Source organism: Coregonus clupeaformis, chromosome 26 (genome assembly GCF_020615455.1).
Source record: "Coregonus clupeaformis isolate EN_2021a chromosome 26, ASM2061545v1, whole genome shotgun sequence".
Taxonomy (NCBI): Eukaryota; Metazoa; Chordata; class Actinopteri; order Salmoniformes; family Salmonidae; genus Coregonus; species Coregonus clupeaformis.
In genome coordinates this window covers 38,681,022-38,703,510 of record NC_059217.1, presented here as the reverse complement: position 1 = coordinate 38,703,510, position 22,489 = coordinate 38,681,022, and the positions used below count along the sequence as shown (strand labels likewise).

The window sequence follows — 22,489 nt, the reverse complement described above, 5'->3', positions numbered from 1 at the left end:
AATACATTCACGGTAAACGCTGCATATGTCAGCTCAATTGGAAATGACCTTTACATTTCTAGCGCGGAATCTGTAACGCTTCAGCTTTACAGATGGAATAGGGCCCTTAGTGGAGTCATCTACAATAGGAAGAACAACTATTGCCACCCTCTCAATCAAAATATTCGACTTCAGTCCTATATTTACCTTGTATGTTGCAGGCTAAAGTGGTGGTTACATAAAGTTACCTACAAGTTAAGTACCTGAAATTATCCATTGTTATCCTCTTACCAGTTGAAATAGGACTCCATTTAATTTGTAAAAAAGGAACACTTGACAAGGTCTCTGTAAATATTAACATTTATTTAAGTATACAATTTAGTATTTCCATTGCTTTTTCCAACCTATTTTGAAAGTTTGATTTACATTGACATTTTAGTCATTTAGCAGATGCTCTTATCCAGAGCGACTTACAGTTAGTGAGTGCATACATTTTCCATACTGATGTCAGTATTACGGTTTCTTAATGCAGCAGTCACCTCGGTGTAGGATGGTACAAATTGAGACAGGCAATACGGTTGAAACAGCATCCATTTGGCTACTTCTGTACATACTGTAAAATGGAGTTTCACAGGCATCATCAGCATTATCAAAAATGAAAGCATTTAGGAGAGTGAAACCAAAGCCTTGTAGACGCTTCGTGCAAATGCCAATTTTAGTTCATTATTAGCTTTTGTATGGAGGCATTTACAGATTCATCCCACAAAAGTTAAACAAAAACTGGAAGATATTTCTAGATCTGCTGCTGAATATGAACACTGACCTAATAGCTAGTGACATAAATATGATTCTAATTTCAGCAGGGAGGAGAGAATAATATGTATTGTAACAGATACAGTAAGTAAGAGAAAAGAAACAAAACCTAAATGATTCCTATGAGTCTATTTGAGTAGAAGTTATACTTTTTTGTAGTGATGATTTCCCCTCTGAAAGATAATATAGGACATCAGGACACCTCTGTAACCCATAATGAGTGGGACATTTCATAGTGTCAATCATAAATCGATTCTAATAAAAGTTCCTCGATGCAGAAGCTACTTTAAGAGCTCGTTGGAACACAACTATGACACTGCACTGTTACTCTTATAGTAAATTCAATTTTGAAATTGTGCGAAGATATAACAGCTTTGAACGTACAAGCATTGAGCACATTTACACGAGTCAATTTGGGCTTACAATTCTAATAAGTGGACTCCATATTAAAAAATAACTGTGCTAAACTAGGATCTCATTAAGAAAATTGAAGGTACAAAAAAGTAGGGTAAGAAAATAGTGTTATCTTGCATTACCAACAATAACGACACAAAAGGATCCCTTTCGTTTGTTACGTATATATCTCCCTTTCTTCATCGGCAGGGGAACAGAACATTTAAAGTAATACACCAATCAAATAGAACTAGAATTGCACACGGTTAATCCATCGGATACCGTACTACTTGAACCTGCTGTCTTCAGGCTGTCATAAGCATGACATAGCAGCAGTGTATTATTCCATAGGGCTAAATGTTCAGAACGTTGCAGATAGAAATATAATGTTAGCTGATAAGTGGATAAGAACTATTCTTGAGGACGAGAATCATATCTATTCTACACAATATGTTTCTATCTCTGGACGTTCTGTGACATTGCACCCTCCTGAACAGACCCCAGGTGTCATTGGTGGTAATAACACCTTGTATTAGCTTACGACAAGCAATCTCGCAGTGTCACATGCAGTGGTGGTCAGCCTGAGCAAGTCAGCGTATTACCATGAACAGTTAGGACAGCTTATAATATTTGTATATCATGCTTTTAAACGGTGATGTGAGCGTTCTATGACAGAGTCGCAGGAAAGTGCTACCAGAGATACTCTACAGAGGGTATGTGACAAAACTTTACAGATTAAATGAACAAGGTATTGCACAGGTTAATAACAAAAGCAAAATGGCAACAATAAATAAATTCATAGAACATTTACAATTTTAGTCAGGTTTTGGAAGATTTTAGGATCAGTTTAGTATCAGTTGTGTTGGGGAGGAGGACAAGAAACTTAACTAGTCATCCCATTCATCATCATCTTCGAAATCTTCTTCGTCATCATCATCCTCATCTTCATCTAGGAAATGTAAAAGCAGACTTGTTATCAAAATATAAAAGAGATCTACATCTTTATATTAAGGGCAACTGGTAATAACACAATCCGGATTAATTATCAAAGAACACAAGTACTTAAATTCAGCGTCTTGACTTGCAGCTGCTCACCAATAAAGTCTAGGCATTAGCTCAGCGAGCCAACGTAAGTCTTCAGGTCTCAGGCAAGGTTATTAATCAAGCAAGTGCTGTTAACCGAATCACTTCCATCACACAGTCTGCTGTGTTGCCTTGGACTTTTCTGCTCTAACTCACTGCCTGATCACCGACAACGATGAGACAGCCTATAGGGAGGAGGTCAGAGACCTGGCCGTGTGGTGCCAGGACAACAACCTCTCCCTCAACGTGACCAAGACAAAGGAGATGATTGTGGACTACAGGAAAAAAAAGAGGACTGAGCACGCCCCCATTCTCATCGACGGGGCTGTAGTGGAACAGGTTGAGAGCTTCAAGTTCCTTGGTGTCCACATCACCAACGAACTATCATGGTCCAAACACACCAAGACAGTCGTGAAGAGGGCACGACAAAGCCTATTTCCCCCTCAGGAGACTGAAAAGATTTGGCATGGGTCCTCAGATCCTCCAAAAATTCTACAGCTGCACCATCGAGAGCATCCTGACTGGTTGCATCACCGCCTGGTATGGCAACTGCTTGGCCTCCGACCGCAAGGCACTACAGAGGGTAGTGCGTACGGCCCAGTACATCACTGGGGCCAAGCTTCCTGCCATCCAGGACCTCTATACCAGGCGGTGTCAGAGGAAAGCCCTCAAAATTGTCAAAGACTCCAGCCACCCTAGTCATAGACTGTTCTCTCTGCTACCGCATGGCAGCGGTACCGAGTGCCAAGTCTAGGTCCAAAAGACTTCTCAACAGCTTCTACCCCCAAGCCATAAGACTCCTGAACAGCTAATCATGGCTACCCAGACTATTTGCACTGCCCCCCCACCCCATCCTTTTACACTGCTGCTACTCTGTTAATTATTTATGATAGTCACTTTAACTCTGCCCACATGTACATATTACTTCAACTACCTCAACTAGCCGGTGCCCCCGCACATTGACTCTGCACCGGCACCCCCTTGTATATATAGCCTCCCTACTGTTATTTTATTTTACTTCTGCTCTTTTTTTCTCAACATTTTTTTTGTCGTTGTTTAATTTTTACTTTTTTGTTAAAAATAAATGCACTGTTGGTTAAGGGCTGTAAGTAAGCATTTCACTGTAATGTCTGCACCTGTTGTATTCAGCGCATGTGGCCAATAAAATTTGATTTGATTTGAATATTCCTCATTGTTGTATATTTAAGCAATAAGGCCTGAGAGGGTGTGGTATATGGCCAATATACCACGGCTTAGCGCTGTTGCGGAGTGCCTGGATACAGCCCTTAGCCGTGGTATATTGGCCATATACCACAAACCCCTGAGGTGCCTTATTGCTTATTAGGACAGTAAAAATAATTATACCACAGCTTTCAGCCAAATCAGCATTCAGGGTTCGAACCACCCGTTTTATAATTCATGAATTTGTACTCCTCTGTTTTATTTATTTTTAGTGGTATTGTGTGTTGTCCTGTTCACTGTTGCAATGTTATGCCTCTTGGCCAGGTTGTTATTGTAAATGAGAATTGGTTCTCAATTGACTTATCTGGATAAATAAAGGTGAAATAAAATAAAACTGTCAGTGGGCACCTACCCGATGAGTGGATGGCTTTGCTCCTCTTCTGCATGACTTCCATAAGTGCCCCCACGATGCCTGCCGAGGGGGCCGGTGTAGGGGAGCCCGAGTCTGGGCTGTCTGGTACCTGACACACACATACACACACACAGTTAAACACACACACACACACACACACACACACACACACACAGTTAAACACACACAAACATGGAAATACACTCAAACAGACAGACAGTGACTTACGGTTTTTAGCTGGATGCCCTGCCGTATCTGGTCGAGCAGCGCATCGCGCCCCACGGTGGTGGCCGGTGGCTTGGAGGCCGGTGGCTCTACCTTCTTCAGTTGGGTGCCCCCACGGATCTGCTCCAGCAGGGCCGACTTACCCCCAGAGCCCAGGGGTGAGTGGAGCGCCTCCACACCACCGTCCAGCTCTGGAGGGGGTGGGGGTCCAGGTGGGGGTGGGGGTGGTGGAGGAGGAGGTGGAGGAGGGGCTCCCCCGCCACCGGTGGGTGGTGCTGCTGGTGGGGGAGGTGGCGGTGGGGCCTGGGAGGCTAGGGTGGCGTGAGGGGGTGGCTGGTGGCCGTGGCCCCCTCTGTTGGGGGGTGGGGGAGGAGGGGGGGCTCCTAGGGCACCAGGCCTGGAGGGGGGAGGGGGGGGAGGGGCAGAGGTGGGGGCCCGAGAGGGTGGAGGTGGTGGCGGGGCACCCCGGCCACCTCGCGATGGTGGTGGTGGTGGTGGTGGGGGACCTGGGCCCGAGCTGTGGGGTGGGGGAGGGGGAGGTGGGCCGCCCGAGAGGGAGGAGGTGGTGGGGCTAGGTAGGACAAAGATGGAGAGAGATGTAAAAGAGGAGAGAGAGAGAGAAAGAGAGTGGTCAGTTTGACGGTCACAATATCCCATCCAGCAGGGTTTCGAATTACTGGGGTGCACAAGAGTGCTGAATGATCCCATTACAATTCAGGGCTCTCTCACTTTATAAGCACTGAAAATAACTTGTGCATGCATCCCAAAAACATTGTTCCCAATTATAAGTTACCCCCCAAGAGTTCATGTGCAATTCAAACCCTGTCATCCAGATACTCTGTCTAAAATCACTCCACAGCCAAACCCCCCGGCCCCCCTCCCAACAGCACAGCAACATGGCAACCATTGACAATTCAGGAGCTCAGAAATTCACTTCTGGCAACATTTTACATTATAGCCTTTCAATTCTGTTCATTTTAAATTCAGACAAACCAAACAGCAGTTGGCTTTACCCGGTTATGCAGGTCAAAGTTCACACAGTCAACACCTGAGGCAGAAACACACCAACCACCACTCTATGGAAACACACCGATAGTTACCTACCACACCACCTGGGCGGCCCTGGGAAAAGACCACATGAATAAGCCTCGCCTGGCTTTCACCATCTCATTACCAGTGGAGTGCATTCTAACCATTGACTTCATTAACTTCAGAGTTACAAGGAAGTTCATCACATTCACAGTGGGTGGCCTCCTTGATACTTGAGATCAATGATTTATATACAGTGAGGGAAAAAAGTATTTGATCCCCTGCTGATTTTGTACGTTTGCCCACTGACAAAGAAATGATCAGTCTATCATTTTAATGGTAGGTTTATTTTAACAGTGAGAGACAGAATACAGTGGGGGAAAAAAGTATTTAGTCAGCCACCAATTGTGCAAGTTCTCCCACTTAAAAAGATGAGAAAGGCCTGTAATTTTCATCATAGGTACACGTCAACTATGACAGACAAAATGAGAAAAAAAATCCTGAAAATCACATTGTAGGATTTTTTATGAATTTATTTGCAAATTATGGTGGAAAATAAGTATTTGGTCAATAACAACAAAAGTTTCTCAATACTTTGTTATATACCCTTTGTTGGCAATGACACAGGTCAAACGTTTTCTGTAAGTCTTCACAAGGTTTTCACACACTGTTGCTGGTATTTTGGCCCATTCCTCCATGCAGATCTCCTCTAGAGCAGTGACGTTTTGGGGCTGTCGCTGGGCAACACGGACTTTCAACTCCCTCCAAAGATTTTCTATGGGGTTGAGATCTGGAGACTGGCTAGGCCACTCCAGGACCTTGAAATGCTTCTTACGAAGCCACTCCTTCGTTGCTCAGGCGGTGTGTTTGGGATCATTGTCATGCTGAAAGACCCAGCCACGTTTCATCTTCAATGCCCTTGCTGATGGAAGGAGGTTTTCACTCAAAATCTCACGATACATGGCCCCATTCATTCTTTCCTTTACACGGATCAGTCGTCCTGGTCCCTTTGCAGAAAAACAGCCCCAAAGCATGATGTTTCCACCCCCATGCTTCACAGTAGGTATGGTGTTCTTTGGAGGCAACTCAGCATTCTTTGTCCTCCAAACACGACGAGTTGAGTTTTTACCAAAAAGTTATATTTTGGTTTCATCTGACCATATGACATTCTCCCAATCCTCTTCTGGATCATCCAAATGCACTCTAGCAAACTTCAGACGGGCCTGGACATGTACTGGCTTAAGCAGGGGGACACGTCTTGCACTGCAGGATTTGAGTCCCTGGCGGCGTAGTGTGTTACTGATGGTAGGCTTTGTTACTTTGGTCCCAGCTCTCTGCAGGTCATTCACTAGGTCCCCCCGTGTGGTTCTGGGATTTTTGCTCACCGTTCTTGTGATCATTTTGACACCACGGGGTGAGATCTTGCGTGGAGCCCCAGATCGAGGGAGATTATCAGTGGTCTTGTATGTCTTCCATTTCCTAATAATTGCTCCCACAGTTGATTTCTTCAAACCAAGCTGCTTACCTATTGCAGATTCAGTCTTCCCAGCCTGGTGCAGGTCTACAATTTTGTTTCTGGTGTCCTTTGACAGCTCTTTGGTCTTGGCCATAGTGGAGTTTGGAGTGTGACTGTTTGAGGTTGTGGACAGGTGTATTTTATACTGATAACAAGTTCAAACAAGTGCCATTAATACAGGTAACGAGTGGAGGACAGAGGAGCCTCTTAAAGAAGAAATTACAGGTCTGTGAGAGCCAGAAATCTTTCTTGTTTGTAGGTGACCAAATACTTATTTTCCACCATAATTTGCAAATAAATTCATAAAAAATCCTACAATGTGATTTTCTGGATTTTTTTTCTCAATTTGTCTGTCATAGTTGACGTGGTACCTATGATGAAAATTACAGGCCTCTCTCATCTTTTTAAGTGGGAGAACTTGCACAATTGGTGGCTGACTAAATACTTTTTTTCCCCACTGTAACAGCAAAAGATTCCAGAAAAACGCATGTCAAAAATGTTATAAATTGATTTGCATTTTAATGAGGGAAATAAGTATTTGACCCCTCTGCAAAACATGACTTAGTACTTGGTGGCAAAACCCTTGTTGGCAATCAGACGTTTCTTGTAGTTGGCCACCAGTTTTGCACACATCTCAGGAGGGATTTTGTCCCACTCCTCGTTGCGGATCTTCTCCAAGTCATTAAGGTTTCAAGGCTGACGTTTGGCAACTCGAACCTTCAGCTCTCTCCACAGATTTTCTATGGGATTAAGGTCTGGAGACTGGCTAGGCCACAGGCGGTATTGAATTGTCACCTCAAATCTCTCGACCTGTGTGCACCTACGCTGTAAACTTTCATTCATAGGCTATGTTGTAGCAACCTCATGATGGGTATAGGGAAAATGTTAGTATCATGTAGTAGCCTAAACCTATCTCTGTTACATTGAACTGGGTGAATGGAATATGAATGAGAGTCATCCAATATGCTGTAATAGAAATAAGGCCATGCTCATGAAAAAAAAAAAAAAGGTCCTACCTCATCTTAAACGGCACTGACCGCCACTGATTTACATATAGGCCTAATGAAAAATAATATAGTAATGTGTATTTAAATGTAGCAATTCAACAACAAACGCCTTTGAGCCTGTGCATCTTTTAGGCCTACAGCATGTCATCGGCTTGTTGCTAATTAACAAAGTTATGCAACACCCAATTCCCCTGTGTGAAAAAGTAATTGCCCCTTTATACTCAATAACTGGTTGTGCAACCTTTAGCTGCAATGACTGCAACCAAATGCTTCCTGTAGTTGTTGATCAGTCTCTTACATCGCTGTGGAGGAATTTTGGCACACTGTTGCATGCAGAACTGCTTTAACTCAGCTGCTTTTTGGGGTTTTCAAGCATGAACTGCTCATTTCAAGTCCTGCCACAACATCTCAATTGGGATTAGGTCTGGACTTTGACTAGGCCATTCCAAGACTTCAAATTTGTTGGGCTTTGTTTGGCTTCCGTGTTTTAAAAGCTTTCGAAAATGAGGTGGATAGCATTGCATTTATGAATATCTACATTAGTTTTTGCCACATTTATAAATGCCTGGCTATGAAAAGCCAAGTGACATTAACTCCTAATGTACTGACCTGTTGCAACCACTGTGATTATTATTTGACCCTGCTGGTCATCTATGAAGGTTTGAACATCTTGGAGAAAAATCTGGCCTTAATGGCCATGTACTGTTATAATCTCCACCCGGCACTGCCAGAAGGGGACTGGCCACCCCTCAGAGCCTGGTTCCTCTCTAGGTTTCTGCCTTTCTAGGGAGTTTTTCCTAGCCACCATGCTTCTACATCTGCATTGCTTGCTGTTTGTGGTTTTAGGCTGGGTTTCTGTATAGCACTTTGTGGCATCTGCTGATGTAAAAAGGGCTTTATAAATACATTTGATTGATTGATTGATTGATTAATTGATTCTGTTACAGACACCATAATGCATACTTTTAAATTATATGTGAGAAACATTAAAAAATATATATATATAAATATATTTTCCTTAAAGTACATTGGGGAAAAAAGTATTTAGTCAGCCACCAATTGTGCAAGTTCTCCCACTTAAAAAGATGAGAGAGGCCTGTAATTTTCATCATAGGTACACGTCAACTATGACAGACAAATTGAGAAAAAATAATCAAGAAAATCACATTGTAGGATTTTTTATGAATTTATTTGCAAATTATGGTGGAAAATAAGTATTTGGTCACCTACAAACAAGCAAGATTTCTGGCTCTCACAGACCTGTAACTTCTTCTTTAAGAGGCTCCTCTGTCCTCCACTCGTTACCTGTATTAATGGCACCTGTTTGAACTTGTTATCAGTATAAAATACACCTGTCCACAACCTCAAACAGTCACACTCCAAACTCCACTATGGCCAAGACCAAAGAGCTGTCAAAGGACACCAGAAACAAAATTGTAGACCTGCACCAGGCTGGGAAGACTGAATCTGCAATAGGTAAGCAGCTTGGTTTGAAGAAATCAACTGTGGGAGCAATTATTAGGAAATGGAAGACATACAAGACCACTGATAATCTCCCTCGATCTGGGGCTCCACGCAAGATCTCACCCCGTGGGGTCAAAATGATCACAAGAACGGTGAGCAAAAATCCCAGAACCACACAGGGGACCTAGTGAATGACCTGCAGAGAGTTGGGACCAAAGTAACAAAGCCTACCATCAGTAACACACTACGCCGCCAGGGACTCAAATCCTGCAGTGCAAGACGTGTCCCCCTGCTTAAGCCAGTACATGTCCAGGCCCATCTGAAGTTTGCTAGAGTGCATTTGGATGATCCAGAAGAGGATTGGGAGAATGTCATATGGTCAGATGAAACCAAAATAGAACTTTTTTGGTAAAAACTCAACTCGTCGTGTTTGGAGGACAAAGAATGCTGAGTTGCATCCAAAGAACACCATACCTACTGTGAAGCATGGGGGTGGAAACATCATGCTTTGGGGCTGTTTTTCTGCAAAGGGACCAGGACGACTGATCCGTGTAAAGGAAAGAATGAATGGGGCCATGTATCGTGAGATTTTGAGTGAAAACCTCCTTCCATCAGCAAGGGCATTGAAGATGAAACGTGGCTGGGTCTTTCAGCATGACAATGATCCCAAACACACCGCCCGGGCAACGAAGGAGTGGCTTCGTAAGAAGCATTTCAAGGTCCTGGAGTGGCCTAGCCAGTCTCCAGATCTCAACCCCATAGAAAATCTTTGGAAGGAGTTGAAAGTCCGTGTTGCCCAGCGACAGCCCCAAAACGTCACTGCTCTAGAGGAGATCTGCATGGAGGAATGGGCCAAAATACCAGCAACAGTGTGTGAAAACCTTGTGAAGACTTACAGAAAACGTTTGACCTGTGTCATTGCCAACAAAGGGTATATAACAAAGTATTGAGAAACTTTTGTTGTTATTGACCAAATACTTATTTTCCACCATAATTTGCAAATAAATTCATTAAAAATCCTACAATGTGATTTTCTGGATTTTTTTCCCTCAATTTGTCTGTCATAGTTGACGTGTACCAATGATGAAAATTACAGGCCTCCCTCATCTTTATAAGTGGGAGAACTTGCACAATTGGTGGCTGACTAAATACTTTTTTCCCCACTGTATGTATTTTTAAGATGACTAATGTTACTGTCCACACTACAACAACAACATACTTAAATACATGTTATTTTGTCCTTGAAACATTTAATTGAAATACTGTAGAATTATAATAATAATAATAATAATAATAATAATAATAATAAGCCATTTAGCAGACGCTTTTATCCAAAGCGACTTAGTCATGTGTGCATACATTTTTTGTGTATGGGTGGTCCCGGGGATCGAACCCACTACCCTGGCGTTACAAGCGCCATGCTCTACCAATTGAGCTTCATTCCTATGGAGAAATGCTCCTACTGGGGAGAGCCAATATGGCCGACTGGTAGCTTCAAAGCTTTTCAATTGCCAATACATAGCATCAGCAATCCAGGGTTTATATACATCATTGCTTGAGATACAAGGAACTCAGAGGATGGTTCAGGTGAGCTCACCTTGCCTACGGAGCTCGTTCTTGACGGCCTCCACCCCTCCTTTCTTTTCGATGAAGTCGTAGATAACCTTGGAGGTCTCCTTGTCCTTCAGCTGGGCCTCTGAGATGCCACACATGTCAAACAGGTTCTTTAGCTCCGGGTCCAGGTTATTCAACTGGGGCAGAGAAATAGAGATAGCGAAAGACCGGGTCAGCACACAATTCAAAACAGACAGATCTTCGTTTTTCTTGGCATTTTATCCAGAGTGGATGGAATCTGTAGTGTTTTGAAAATGGCTACAATTACGCTGTACATATAACCATGGCCTGCCAAATACAAAAATGCAATGCCAATTCCATTTAACTTATAAAAATTCATATAGAGCCGGCAAGAATCAAATTATTTTGTCAATCTAAGTGCCATTCTGCCATCTTCTGGATGAAAAGGGGTATTACACCAGGTTGTGCGCACGACACAACACATGGCCTTTAACTGTCTACTTTGTGTTTGTTCAATCATAATTGTGTAATACTTGTGTAAACATTAAAATCAAATCGTCCATATCTTCAAACCCCTCTGATCTCTGCAGTTAGTATTTTTTGCTTTGGCATGAAAGAGTGTGCGTGATACTTCTGTATGCATGATTAGTCAAGTAAATAGACATGCAATTAAGCCCAAGGGAATGGGGTTCAATCAGTCATGCTCATTACTGTCATTAAAACAGACTGTATTCTGTCCATTAACGAGCTCTGTGGTCCACTTGGTTCTTAGTGACATGCATCACTGACTGCAGATTCAGACTGTGTTTTAGATGTCTTCCTCCGTCTCATTCCGGATTGAATTCAAAACCCTCCTGCTGACTTTCCAGTGTATTCATGGCAATACCCCTCCTTATCTCAAAGAACTGCTCTCCCTCCATAACCCCACCCGCACCCTCAGGTCAAGCGATAGCCTGCTCCTCCACGCCCCCAGGACTAAGTGCCGCTCCTTGGGGGATCGGGCTTTCAGCTAGACCGCCCCCAGCCTCTGGAATGCCCTCCCAGACTACCTGAAGGCACCACAGACTCTGGGCTCCTTTAAAATGGCCTAAAGACCTTTCTCTTTAGGAAGTCTTTCTGTTCATAGCGGTGTTCCTTGTTGTCCTTGTCCCTTGTAGCCTCAGCTGTGTTCCCCTTGTAGTGTCAGCTGTGTTCTTTGGTGTCCTTGTCCCTTGTAGTGTCAGCTGTGTTCTTTGGTGTCCTTGTCCCTTGTAGTGTCAGCTGTGTTCCTTGTTGTCCTTGTCCCTTGTAGTCTCAGCTGGGTTCTTTGGTGTCCTTGTCCCTTGTAGTCAGCTGTGTTCTTTGGTGTCCTTGTCCCTTGTAGTCAGCTGGGTTCTTTGGTGTCCTTGTCCCTTGTAGTGTCAGCTGTGTTCCTTGTTGTCCTTGTCCCTTGTAGTCTCAGCTGGGTTCTTTGGTGTCCTTGTCCCTTGTAGTCAGCTGTGTTCTTTGGTGTCCTTGTCCCTTGTAGTCTCAGCTGTGTTCTTTGGTGTCCTTGTCCCTTGTAGTCAGCTGGGTTCTTTGTTGTCCTTGTCCCTTGTAGTCAGCTGTGTTCTTTGGTGTCCTTGTCCCTTGTAGTGTCAGCTGTGTTCTTTGTTGTCCTTGTCCCTTGTAGTCTCAGCTGGGTTCTTTGTGTCAGTTATCCTGTCTTATTGTGTCAATTTCTTTCCCTATTTGGTTTTTCTAATATTGGCAAAACCACTTTACTTTTTTGAAGCATAGCTGCCCAAAACAGTGACAAACAATTTTCTGGAATATTCGGGGTTGCAAGAGGGGCTTGTATGACAGCATTGGGTGTATGATAAGTATGCGCTGTATCCAACAGAGGCCATTGTGTGGGTCAATCATGGGTCGGCCACACAGGTCACCATTGTGTGCCCATGAAGGGTCCGGTGTGTGTATGTGTGTGTGTGGGGGGAGTTACTCACATCGAAGCCTGTGTTTGGGTCCCAGCCCACATGGCCGATGTGCCTGAAGAGAGACACACAGGACAGACAGGGATGAGCACATACATACGTGTACCCACACACAAGTCAGTTCACAAACACGTGTGCGGCTGCGCATTGCACAAGCAGCAACAAACACGTGTAAGCACAGACCCTCATGTAAACCCACTGGCTTGTGCACGCACACATGCACGGGCACAATTCTGAATGCACACAAACACAATTGAGCCATTGAAGAGGTTCACAAAACACAATGAAGCACGCCCTCAAACGTGAGTGACAAGCTCAATACGTTACACAACTTCACAGAACATACATACAGGAAAACTCCTGCTGCGCTACATTTCTCTACACAGACCCGTCTGAAGTGTACTCTAGAAGGAAGGGTGGTCCACTCACTGGAAGTTGCTGGGGGTGCCTATGTCTGCCTTGGTGAGCTTCTTCCTCTTGCCCTTCACTTTCTTCTCCTTCTTGCTGAAGCTGCTGTGCAGCATGTTGTTGACGTGGTGTGGCTGGGGCTGCTGCTGGTGATGATGGTGGTGGTGGTGGGAGTTGTGGAAGCGCACATTGTTGATCTCCGGGTTCTTGATGTCAACCGTGGCCATAGGGAGAGCTGGGCCTTTAGGAGGAGGGAGAGAAGGAGGAGGGAGAGAAGGAAGAAAGGGAGAAACTGTTAGAACTAGAAGCTCAGAACCAGTGCTGGGAAGCTCTCACAAAATGAGTGGGACCCTTTTTCATTATTCATAAGCGACTCGAGAGTAACATTAATTTGCATACTTGACTGGCAGTAAAAAGCCTACTGTATAACTTGGTCTGTGTTGTGACTATGGTAGTCTAAAACCCATCAATATCACCATCTTTTTTTAAACATAATTTGAAACGACAAGGGAAACAGTTCAGGACAGGTCAATCTCACAGCTGACAATGCAGGACCACACACAATAAAACACTAGTCTTTCGATGTATTTAGAACTATTTCAAGATAGTGTAAAGACAACTAACAGAGGGCACTAATTGTCCACTACACACATGCCAGGACCTTTGTGAATTTCTAGAACCCTAACACCAGCGTGTCCTGGGGTTCCAAACAACAGTCAGTATACAATCCATTTAAATTATAATTCAGATTAGCGAAAGGTTTTACATTAATGCAAAAAATGTTTACATCAATGTCAATCATGTGCATTCATTTCTTAATTCACTAGAATTGAAATGGGATCTGCTTGACGACAAACCTACCGTTAAACACCTCTCTCTGCCAGTTCTTAATCCTCAGTTCTTTTAGCACCACACACTCCTCCTCCTCCTCTTCCTCAAAAGGACAAGGGCAGGACAACAGCATATAAAACCCATCCACAAGCAGCACTGAACACCCAAGCAGACCCAACCAGTCTTCCAACTTCAACTCACTGTCCTATGACTCCGATAAAGACAGACTTGATAAAGAGGTTGTGCAATACATCCTTGTTCCATCCAGATGATACAACGTTGGGAAGACCAATGGACTAACCGACCGGTGAGGCTCTCAAACTGCCTGTGGCTAGGCCAGCCAATAGCACAGCAGTCTTTCACAGACTAAACAACTAAAATAATAAATCTGGTTGAAATCCAGTGTTTGTCCTCCCGGTGTGTGTGTGTGTTTGTTGTAATTTAGGTGACATCAGTTAAGTCAAACCCAGAGTCACACAAAGACAGTTTTGGTCAACTTCAGAGCTGGGAGCCATGTTTCTGCCTTGGACAATTAATTTCATCCATTCATGTTGAACATCTAGCACTTGGTTTAAAATTCTGCTAATTCTTTGGACTGTTATTGGTCAATATTACCCAGGAGGCACCAACATGGCTGCTATGGATGATGTTTAGGAACTTCATAATAATAACGCCATCTGATTGAAACTGCAACGGCCAACTGTATCGGAGCTAGGTCTGTTAACTACTCTTGCATGATGAATTACCTTGCCTGAGACCTAGGTTAGGCTTCAGATCAGTGGGCTAACACAGTCTTCTGGAATGCAGATGACCCGTGTTCAACCCGTCAGTCACACAAACTCTCAGTACATGGCTGTGGTCAAACTTCCCCAGTCCAGGCATTTAAGCACACTCCTTGAGTCCAAGTTAATCTCCACAAAATGCAGTTGGATCTGACATAATCAGTAATCCACAGCTAATCCCAACCAAATCCTTGGATTCCCTACAAATGTTAGAAGTCTCAGCTATCGACGAGGACATGCATGTATGACTTTGAAAGATCCCTCGCCTTGAGACACGTTTACCCTAATCTTTCCACTTCATTGGGAGCTTTCAATGGAGAACTTGCAAAGAATCCATGCAGTGGTACCATTCAGATGTAGCCGTTTGGCTGTACGTAAGTCAATGATTGACAGTCCACGCTAATGGTTGTCCTCCCGTCCATTTTAGGCTTCAGAAACCTAATAAATGTAATCATTCAATATCAATAAATATTCAAGTGCTTCCTTTCCCAAAGCACACACTGCCAACATGACAGTGAATTACGACAAGGAAAACAAAATGAACATATTGAAGGAGGGGAGGGAAGCTCCCAAAGCAAAGAGCGAATCTAGGGCAAATGTGTCGTCTTGTTAGTTTCACACTCAATAATGGGACTGACATATCCCAAACAATATCCTTTCACCATGGAGAATAGTCCTTCTATAGGATCCCTACATTTGGGTCCATTTGCATTCAAATGTAGGTGGATGTGAAGTTAGATTTCAGCCGATTAGTACATTCAATTTAAGGTATGCTGTATACAAGTCTCTGTGAGAAGGCTGATTTAAAGAGAGAGAGAGTTGGCAGTTGGACATGCACTGAGAGACCCATGTGGTTTGCACATGGCACACAGGAGGCCACATGCTGCACAACAGATTAACCCTAAAGCCCGATGTTAGGGCTAAACATTACAGTGTCAACAGAGTCATACTCAGAGTGAGTGCATGTGTGTGTGTACACATGGATGTGTACTCATACGAATTTGATTTAGCCTATTTCTTTAAAGGAACTGACCCGTCTTATCATGCCATATCGCAAAGGGGTGTGTGTGTGTGTACATACATGTATACTACTATACATTTGATTTTGCCTGACGGATTATAGGAGACTTATGCTTTTTAAAAGTAAAATAACAAAGGATTGTGTCCCACTACAACATGTTGAAGATCAACATTTGGACTATAAAAATCGGTACAATTCAAAGAATGGACAACATACCATTTGCAGGGTCGCGTCTTTTCTCTGCAAAACAAAACGGGCACAATTATAATTTCGCAGCCAATTCAGGAGGCAATAGCCACAGCTATCAGAGCGATAGAGAGTGTATATGGAAGTGTGAAAGGAGAATCAAAGTGTTTGGAAAGTGTTCAGAGTTAGTTTATGAGAGTCAGATGGACAGACTGAAATAGGATGGAAGTCTGTGGAAAGGTAGCCACTGCAGGCGAGAGAGAATGGCAGTTCCATTCAGACCCTGGGCGGAGGATAAATTGTTGCAAGTTCAGAAAAGATGCAAAGACAAAAAAAATAGTAGTGGAAAAACAGTAGAGAAATAAACTAGCTGTCCCTAACATACCATTACAGTAGTCCCTTTCCCAGCCCCATGTCTTTGGAAACTCACTCCTCACAGCAAGAGCAGCACACTTCAAAGGCTGGCAAGCAGAGAGGAACAGAGCGATATTGAGGGAAGCCAGAGAGGAACATCACAGCCTTTAACACAGAGAGACCCTCTGCTGTTTTTACTAGACAGACATACCACTGACTTTCCAACAGCAACCAGCAGAAAAACTGACGCAGGGCTCAATTCCAAACCCATTCCTAGACCCTTGTTGACCCCAAATGAACCCCCTCGCAGAGTTACAAGATACGTCTAAGTCAAAATTATGTGTTGATTCGGGATTGGGCCCTGTGGGCTTGTTAGTAGTAGAGCAGGGAGATAAATTGGTGCTTTCTTTACTTCCCCTGTCCAGGGGGTCAAAGGCTGAGGTGATGAGAAAGCAGAGGTAGTGTAGACTGAGCCCGCGGGGCCACTGTAGTTACCCGTTTTACGTTGCCGTCTGCCGAGTAGGTCTTTCAGTGCAGCTCTAAATCGCTTGGCCTCTTCCTCGCTAGCGAAGTTCAGGCCTACCTGGCAGTTCTGGAGATAGAGAGGGGAAAGAGAGATCAGTCATTTTATAAAGACACTGTCTATTTTGGGTCCACAAGCTTTCAAGCGGAGATAGTATACTTACATCTCCTGCGAACGAAATGAAATACGACCTCGAGCTGTTGATTGAGAAGTTATTGTAGAGCTCCTGTTCAAACATGGTTTTCCCTTCCTGACAAGAGAGAAATAACAGTCACTGAAATTCCTATATTGGCAGCACAGAGAGGGATTTCCTCAGGAAAGGTATTAAGCTAGTGAGGCTAGGCTAGCTTCAACCATCCTCCATCTAATGCACTCACTCACCTTGATGTCAAAGACCCTGATGAAGTAGGACCTCAGAGGGTTATCCTTGATCAGACAGGCCACTCCGCAGCACCTCTTCACCCAGGACGAGCTCCTGTCTGCCCCATACACCTGGACCACCGCTGTGCACAGGGTCTGAGGACAACATCACAATGGCCGTGTGTGAGCGTTACTTACAGCAAAGTAAAAAACCCTATAGTGACACATTTAGAGCGTGTGAAATGTTTCACAGTGCCGTTTATCACATCTCTATGTTAATAAAATGTGATTAAAAAGTGCAGCGTTGGACTGCACATCACTTTTTTCTTCACGAAACTGACTACATTCAACAACTTGTTACATGGGACCCCTTGTTAACAAGCCTAACTAGTGGAATGCCTCTAGGGGCCAATGAGTAGGTTATGACAGTATAGAGGAAGAGGAACACATCCACGAACAAGAAACACTGATTAGATGCCCCGGGAACATATAGTACAAGGTTTGCAAATCAGACACCCTGAGCAGACCCGATAGAGAATGATAGACATAGCCAGTGGCCACACAATCCAGAGCTTGGTTTTCTGTCACCATGGACACAGAGCGACCTGTGGAAATCACTAAGGAGACCACAAGGAAGAGGAAATACCACTCCGGCTTGCTTCCTCTTCCTCTTCTATGATTTATTATTGCGGGTACGAGAGAGAGAACACGAGGAAGCACTTCACGCCCCATACTCACACCTCATCATAACACAGGAAAGGTCACTGGCCAGACCATAGGCTAAGTCTAAATGTTCCCAAATCCCATGGTAGGAAAAAGCTTATGGGATAGACAGAACACACATCCAGCAATGGCTCTGTCTTACTAGACACTCAGCTTTGACTTTGGCATGTGGTGCTGCCCCTAAAATAATGTTATTTATCTGGACAGGGTACTGTAGGTTATGGTAGTCTTTCCACTGGCTTGTCATTTTACACTTTTGTTCATCTAATGCAGCTTCTCAAGAATAAACTGATTTGACTTTCACAAATACCTTCTTAGCCTTCAGCATTGGGAACATATGTATGTTCTGACCTAACCCATTCACAGACGCTAACTACCTTTAGCGCCTATTGACGATAGCATCTTCTGGCCAGGGGAGTTTTGTTAAGAGCGCTGACACTTCTTCTGAAAGTTAAAACGCATTGCTTAAGGTACCGTTTTGGAAAGATAAGGAATGTACACTGAACAAAAATATAAACACAACATGTAAAGTGTTGGTCTCATGTTTCACGAGTTGAAATAAAAAAATCCCAGACATTTTCCATACGCACAAAAAGATTATTTCTCAAATGTCGGCCACAAATTTGTTTGTATTCCTGTTAGAGATCATTTCTCCTTTGCCAAGATAATCCATCCACCTGACAGGGGTGGTATATCAAGAAGCGGATTAAACAGCATGATCATTACACAGGTGCACCTTGTGCTGGGGACAATAAAACACCACTTCTTCACCTGTGTGATCGTCTGGGGGGGCTGAGGAGTATATCTGTCTGTAATAAAGCCCTTTTGTGGAGAAAAACTCATTCTGATTGGCTGATTCATTAGGCCCTAATCTATGGACTTCACATGACTGGGCAGGGGTGCAGCCATGGGTGGGCCTGGGAGGGCATAGACCCACCCATGGCTGCACCCCTGCCCAGTCATGTGAAGTCCATAGATTAGGGTCTAATTAATTTATTTCAATTGACTGATTTCCTTATATGAACTGTAACAATAAAATCTTTGAAATTGTTGCGTTTATATTTTTGTTCAGTATATTTTTCATATCAGCAAGGATTTTTTTCTTTTTTAAAGGACAAATTACTACACAACTTTATTGTTTTGGGGTTCATATTTCCATGTTACAGAGCTTGTTTACGGAAAACAGATGGAAGACAGTCATACCTGTGCTAATTAGCTAACTGCATATGTGAACAACAGTGTGTAAACGGAAGATGGACGCCACAAACGTGTTGTCACTGAAATATACTGTCAGCTGCAACTGTTAAAACTGTGTATATTTTGCACGTAGAGGGCTTTATGTTTCTAGAACCGTACCGCAAGATTCCCGTTTAGATGGAGTTGGCTGTTTTGGCTGCCAGAGACAATTCACCTCTAAACAGAACATGGTCCTTGGACTATAAGGATTAACGTTAGGCTCCTTTTGTCCATTATTGGGCTAGTTCTGACCATATTCCCTATTGTGCAAACACACAAGCTAATGTCTTCCCTCGGGATGTTGCAATGTCTGTCAAACTAAAACAAAATACTGAAGTGCAAAAATTCCAGACTGCAGTGCGTCAGTAGGCAGGTACTTAATACATGAGCAGCAGTGCAGTCAATTTATAACACACACAGTCGCTTGCAACATTAGGTCAACGTTGTATCGGCTATGTTTATTAATTATGGGGCATGCGCTGCATTATAATAGTGACGTTTGCATCTCTGTTTACATACAGGGGTAAACTAATAGGTCAGGGGCAAAGGTTCACATTTCCAAGCCAATTTCTTGACAGCAAATCCCTTTGACAGGCAAACAGCTCTGCTTGCCCATAGTCTGCCCTGCATCTTTCCAGCAAAGCCATGGAAAAAGCTGCTGAGCTGTTATGGGTCTTATCGGCCTGCAGCCAGGCTATTGCCTAACGTTAGCCTACATAACAGTACACGAACAGTTTGCAAATAGCCTAACACAATATTTTCGCAAAGTTGCAGGTAGATAAATTGCATTTGAGAGCTTAGCGTGGTCGTAAACAAGACAACTTACAATGCATTTCCTGCCCAGGTAGTTGAAGAGGCATTCGTTCTCTTGCGGGGTGAGGAGTATGGAACCAATATTTCCAACCCGCCGTTGCGGAGGATGGCTATTCATGTTCTCAAATAATTTCCAGATAAACAAAATTAACTGTTTTACTCTTGAATATTACATAAAATTCGTGCAGTCTTTGGTCACCATGGCCTGCAACTGCATCATCTCATTACGTTGTTTCTAAGGTAGCTAGAGGCCTGCAAAATGAAATATTTCTGGATCCCGGTTGTTGAATAACAGCGTCACCATGCCCCAGGGGCCTCGAAGAATCCGTGGTAACCCCAATCTCTGCATAGGGCAAATTCTAAACTTTCATTCGGAACTCCAGCTGCAACATCGATACATCCATCCAACATGGCACGGCAGGCAGTGTGAAGGAACAACCATTCCAATGAAGAGGGGGTGGAGAAATCTAAAAAATAATATCAACATGAAAGAGTAGGGCCTCTTCTTCCGAACGAAATTAATTAGCATTACAAAAATCCTATTTTCCCTGTCGTCTTTAAATGTTCTTGTGTTAGAATATAATGAGGATCCCGAAGGATGGAATGGTCTAGCCCTATTTCCCAGTGGATTTTGCAACAGGAATGCATTATGCCGCTAAGGAGGTGCGCGCTGAGCTGGGCTGAGACTGGGGTGCGTTCAGCAGGACCAAACGTTTTGGAATGTTCAGATAGACATAGGCTATCATCTGTAGAGCAAACATGCCTCTCTGACGTGTAGAATAAGGAATCACATCGGCTCTATTCATGGTTTCTATCTCCAACGTTATAGAACGTTTGGCAACTGAATTAGTTGTTAGGGTGGCGCTACTGCTGTTGTCATATTTTCAAAGAGAGGGATACAATGTTACATATGTACAGCATATAGCCGACTTATTACATGTAGGATAATTTTGGGCACATAAACCTGCTATTATAATTTTTAAAAGTATTCTCTTGCTTGCTCTCTCTCTCTCTCTCTCTCTCTCTCTCTCTCTCTCTCTTCTTCTTCTTCTTCTTCTTCTTCTTCTTCTTCTTCTTCTTCTTCTTCTTCTTCTTCTTCTTCTTCTTCTTCTTCTCTAGTTCTCTCTCTCAAACACAACTGAGGTCAGTGAGTTCAATTGCTATCAATATGGATATATTTTGGAGTTTTAAAACAAGTCCAAAAGACATCATAAACTTTCCAACGGCACTTGGTGTTTTCAGTTTTAATGTACTCAAGCCTTATGCTACCACATTGCCCTGTGCTTCATTATCTCACCCCAAACACTGAGCTTTAATCAATACCCCCTGGGGTGGAGATTTGCCTCGAAGTGCCCCTCTATGTCTTTCATCTAACATATAAAGAAGGGAGGAAGAGAGGTAGACAGATGGACAGACTTTATCTGAGGGGGGTGTCCTACCAGGTGCCACCTGGCTCTTCCTTAAACCCTGTCAGAGAGGTATTAGCAAAGCGCTAATCTATTAGGCTAGCAACCCCTCTTGTGTGTTTGGGTGTGTGACGTTATATGGGCATTGGATACGACACTAGGCTAACATTAGCGGGGAGAGACTTCCTGTGTCATAAGTCTTACCATTTTACTCTGACATTGCTCGTTCTGATATTGCTCTTTCTGATATTTCTTAATTTCTTTATTTTACTTTTTGGATTATGTGTGTATTGTTTTGTATTGCTAGGTATTACTGCACTGTTGGAGCTAGAAACACAAGCTTTTCACTGCGCCTGCACTAACATATGTAAATCTGTGTACGCAATCAATACACTTTGATTTTATATGATGGCAACAAGATTCCCTCTCTCTCTCTCTCTTTCTCACTCACACACATACGAATGCATGCACACAGGGTTGGGGAGTGACTGATAACATGTCATCAGTTACGTTACCAGCAAAAAGATTGTAATCAGATTACAGATACTTAAAAAAAACTACTGTAGATGATTACTTCTTGGATTACCTTTAAATTCAGAAAGGATGTTTGCAAAACAAAAAAATATTTGGACATATTTTATTTTCTCAATTACATTCAAATCAGCATTGAAAAAAGGTGCAAGTTTAAGTTTGTTCCACCTGAGCGAGTCTGACCACAAGTCAGAGACCACTATGATGACCACCAATCAGAGACCACTATGATGACACACCAAATGCTTTGATGGATCCTTTTTGTCTTCTTCTAATGCCTCTTAAGGGGAAAGTCATCCGATTACGTTACACACACACACACACACACACAAACGCACACAGACACACACCTTTTGACCTCTTCACCACCTCTCGTTATCTCTCATAAACATACACATCTCTTGATCTCCACACACACACAATTTTTTTTTTTTTTTTTATTTTTTATTTACACAAAGGTGACAGAAGTAGCGGCGGAGGGCACACAATTTCCACTAGGGTTGTTTTGTCTGTGGTTCGACACTCACAGACTACAGCTAGTGGATTGTGCAACAAAGAGAGACGGAGAGAATGTAATTAAGACGAGAATGGGCTGAACAGAGGAAATGAAGAAAGGAAAGAACCCTAGTTTTGAGTCATCCACCACTCCCCCCTCCCTTTCCCTAGGCCTCTTCTGTGCATTCCT

General features: G+C 43.3%; 1 protein-coding gene and 1 pseudogene across 1 annotated transcript; one reads left to right on the top strand and one right to left on the bottom strand.

Annotated features, from left to right (window-relative positions):
- Window positions 1-323: 323 nt before the first annotated feature.
- Window positions 324-20,552, bottom strand: LOC121540547 (neural Wiskott-Aldrich syndrome protein-like). The gene is given in 12 exon segments (XM_041849499.2): window positions 324-2,134; window positions 3,863-3,971; window positions 4,091-4,641; window positions 4,644-4,658; window positions 10,701-10,854; window positions 12,643-12,685; window positions 13,060-13,279; window positions 15,889-15,912; window positions 16,708-16,804; window positions 16,899-16,985; window positions 17,117-17,251; window positions 19,881-20,552. Coding segments are annotated over 12 exon segments (1,602 nt in total). The 5' UTR covers window positions 19,986-20,552; the 3' UTR covers window positions 324-2,072.
- Window positions 20,170-22,489, top strand: part of LOC121540052 — a 17,551-nt pseudogene continuing 15,231 nt past the window's right edge.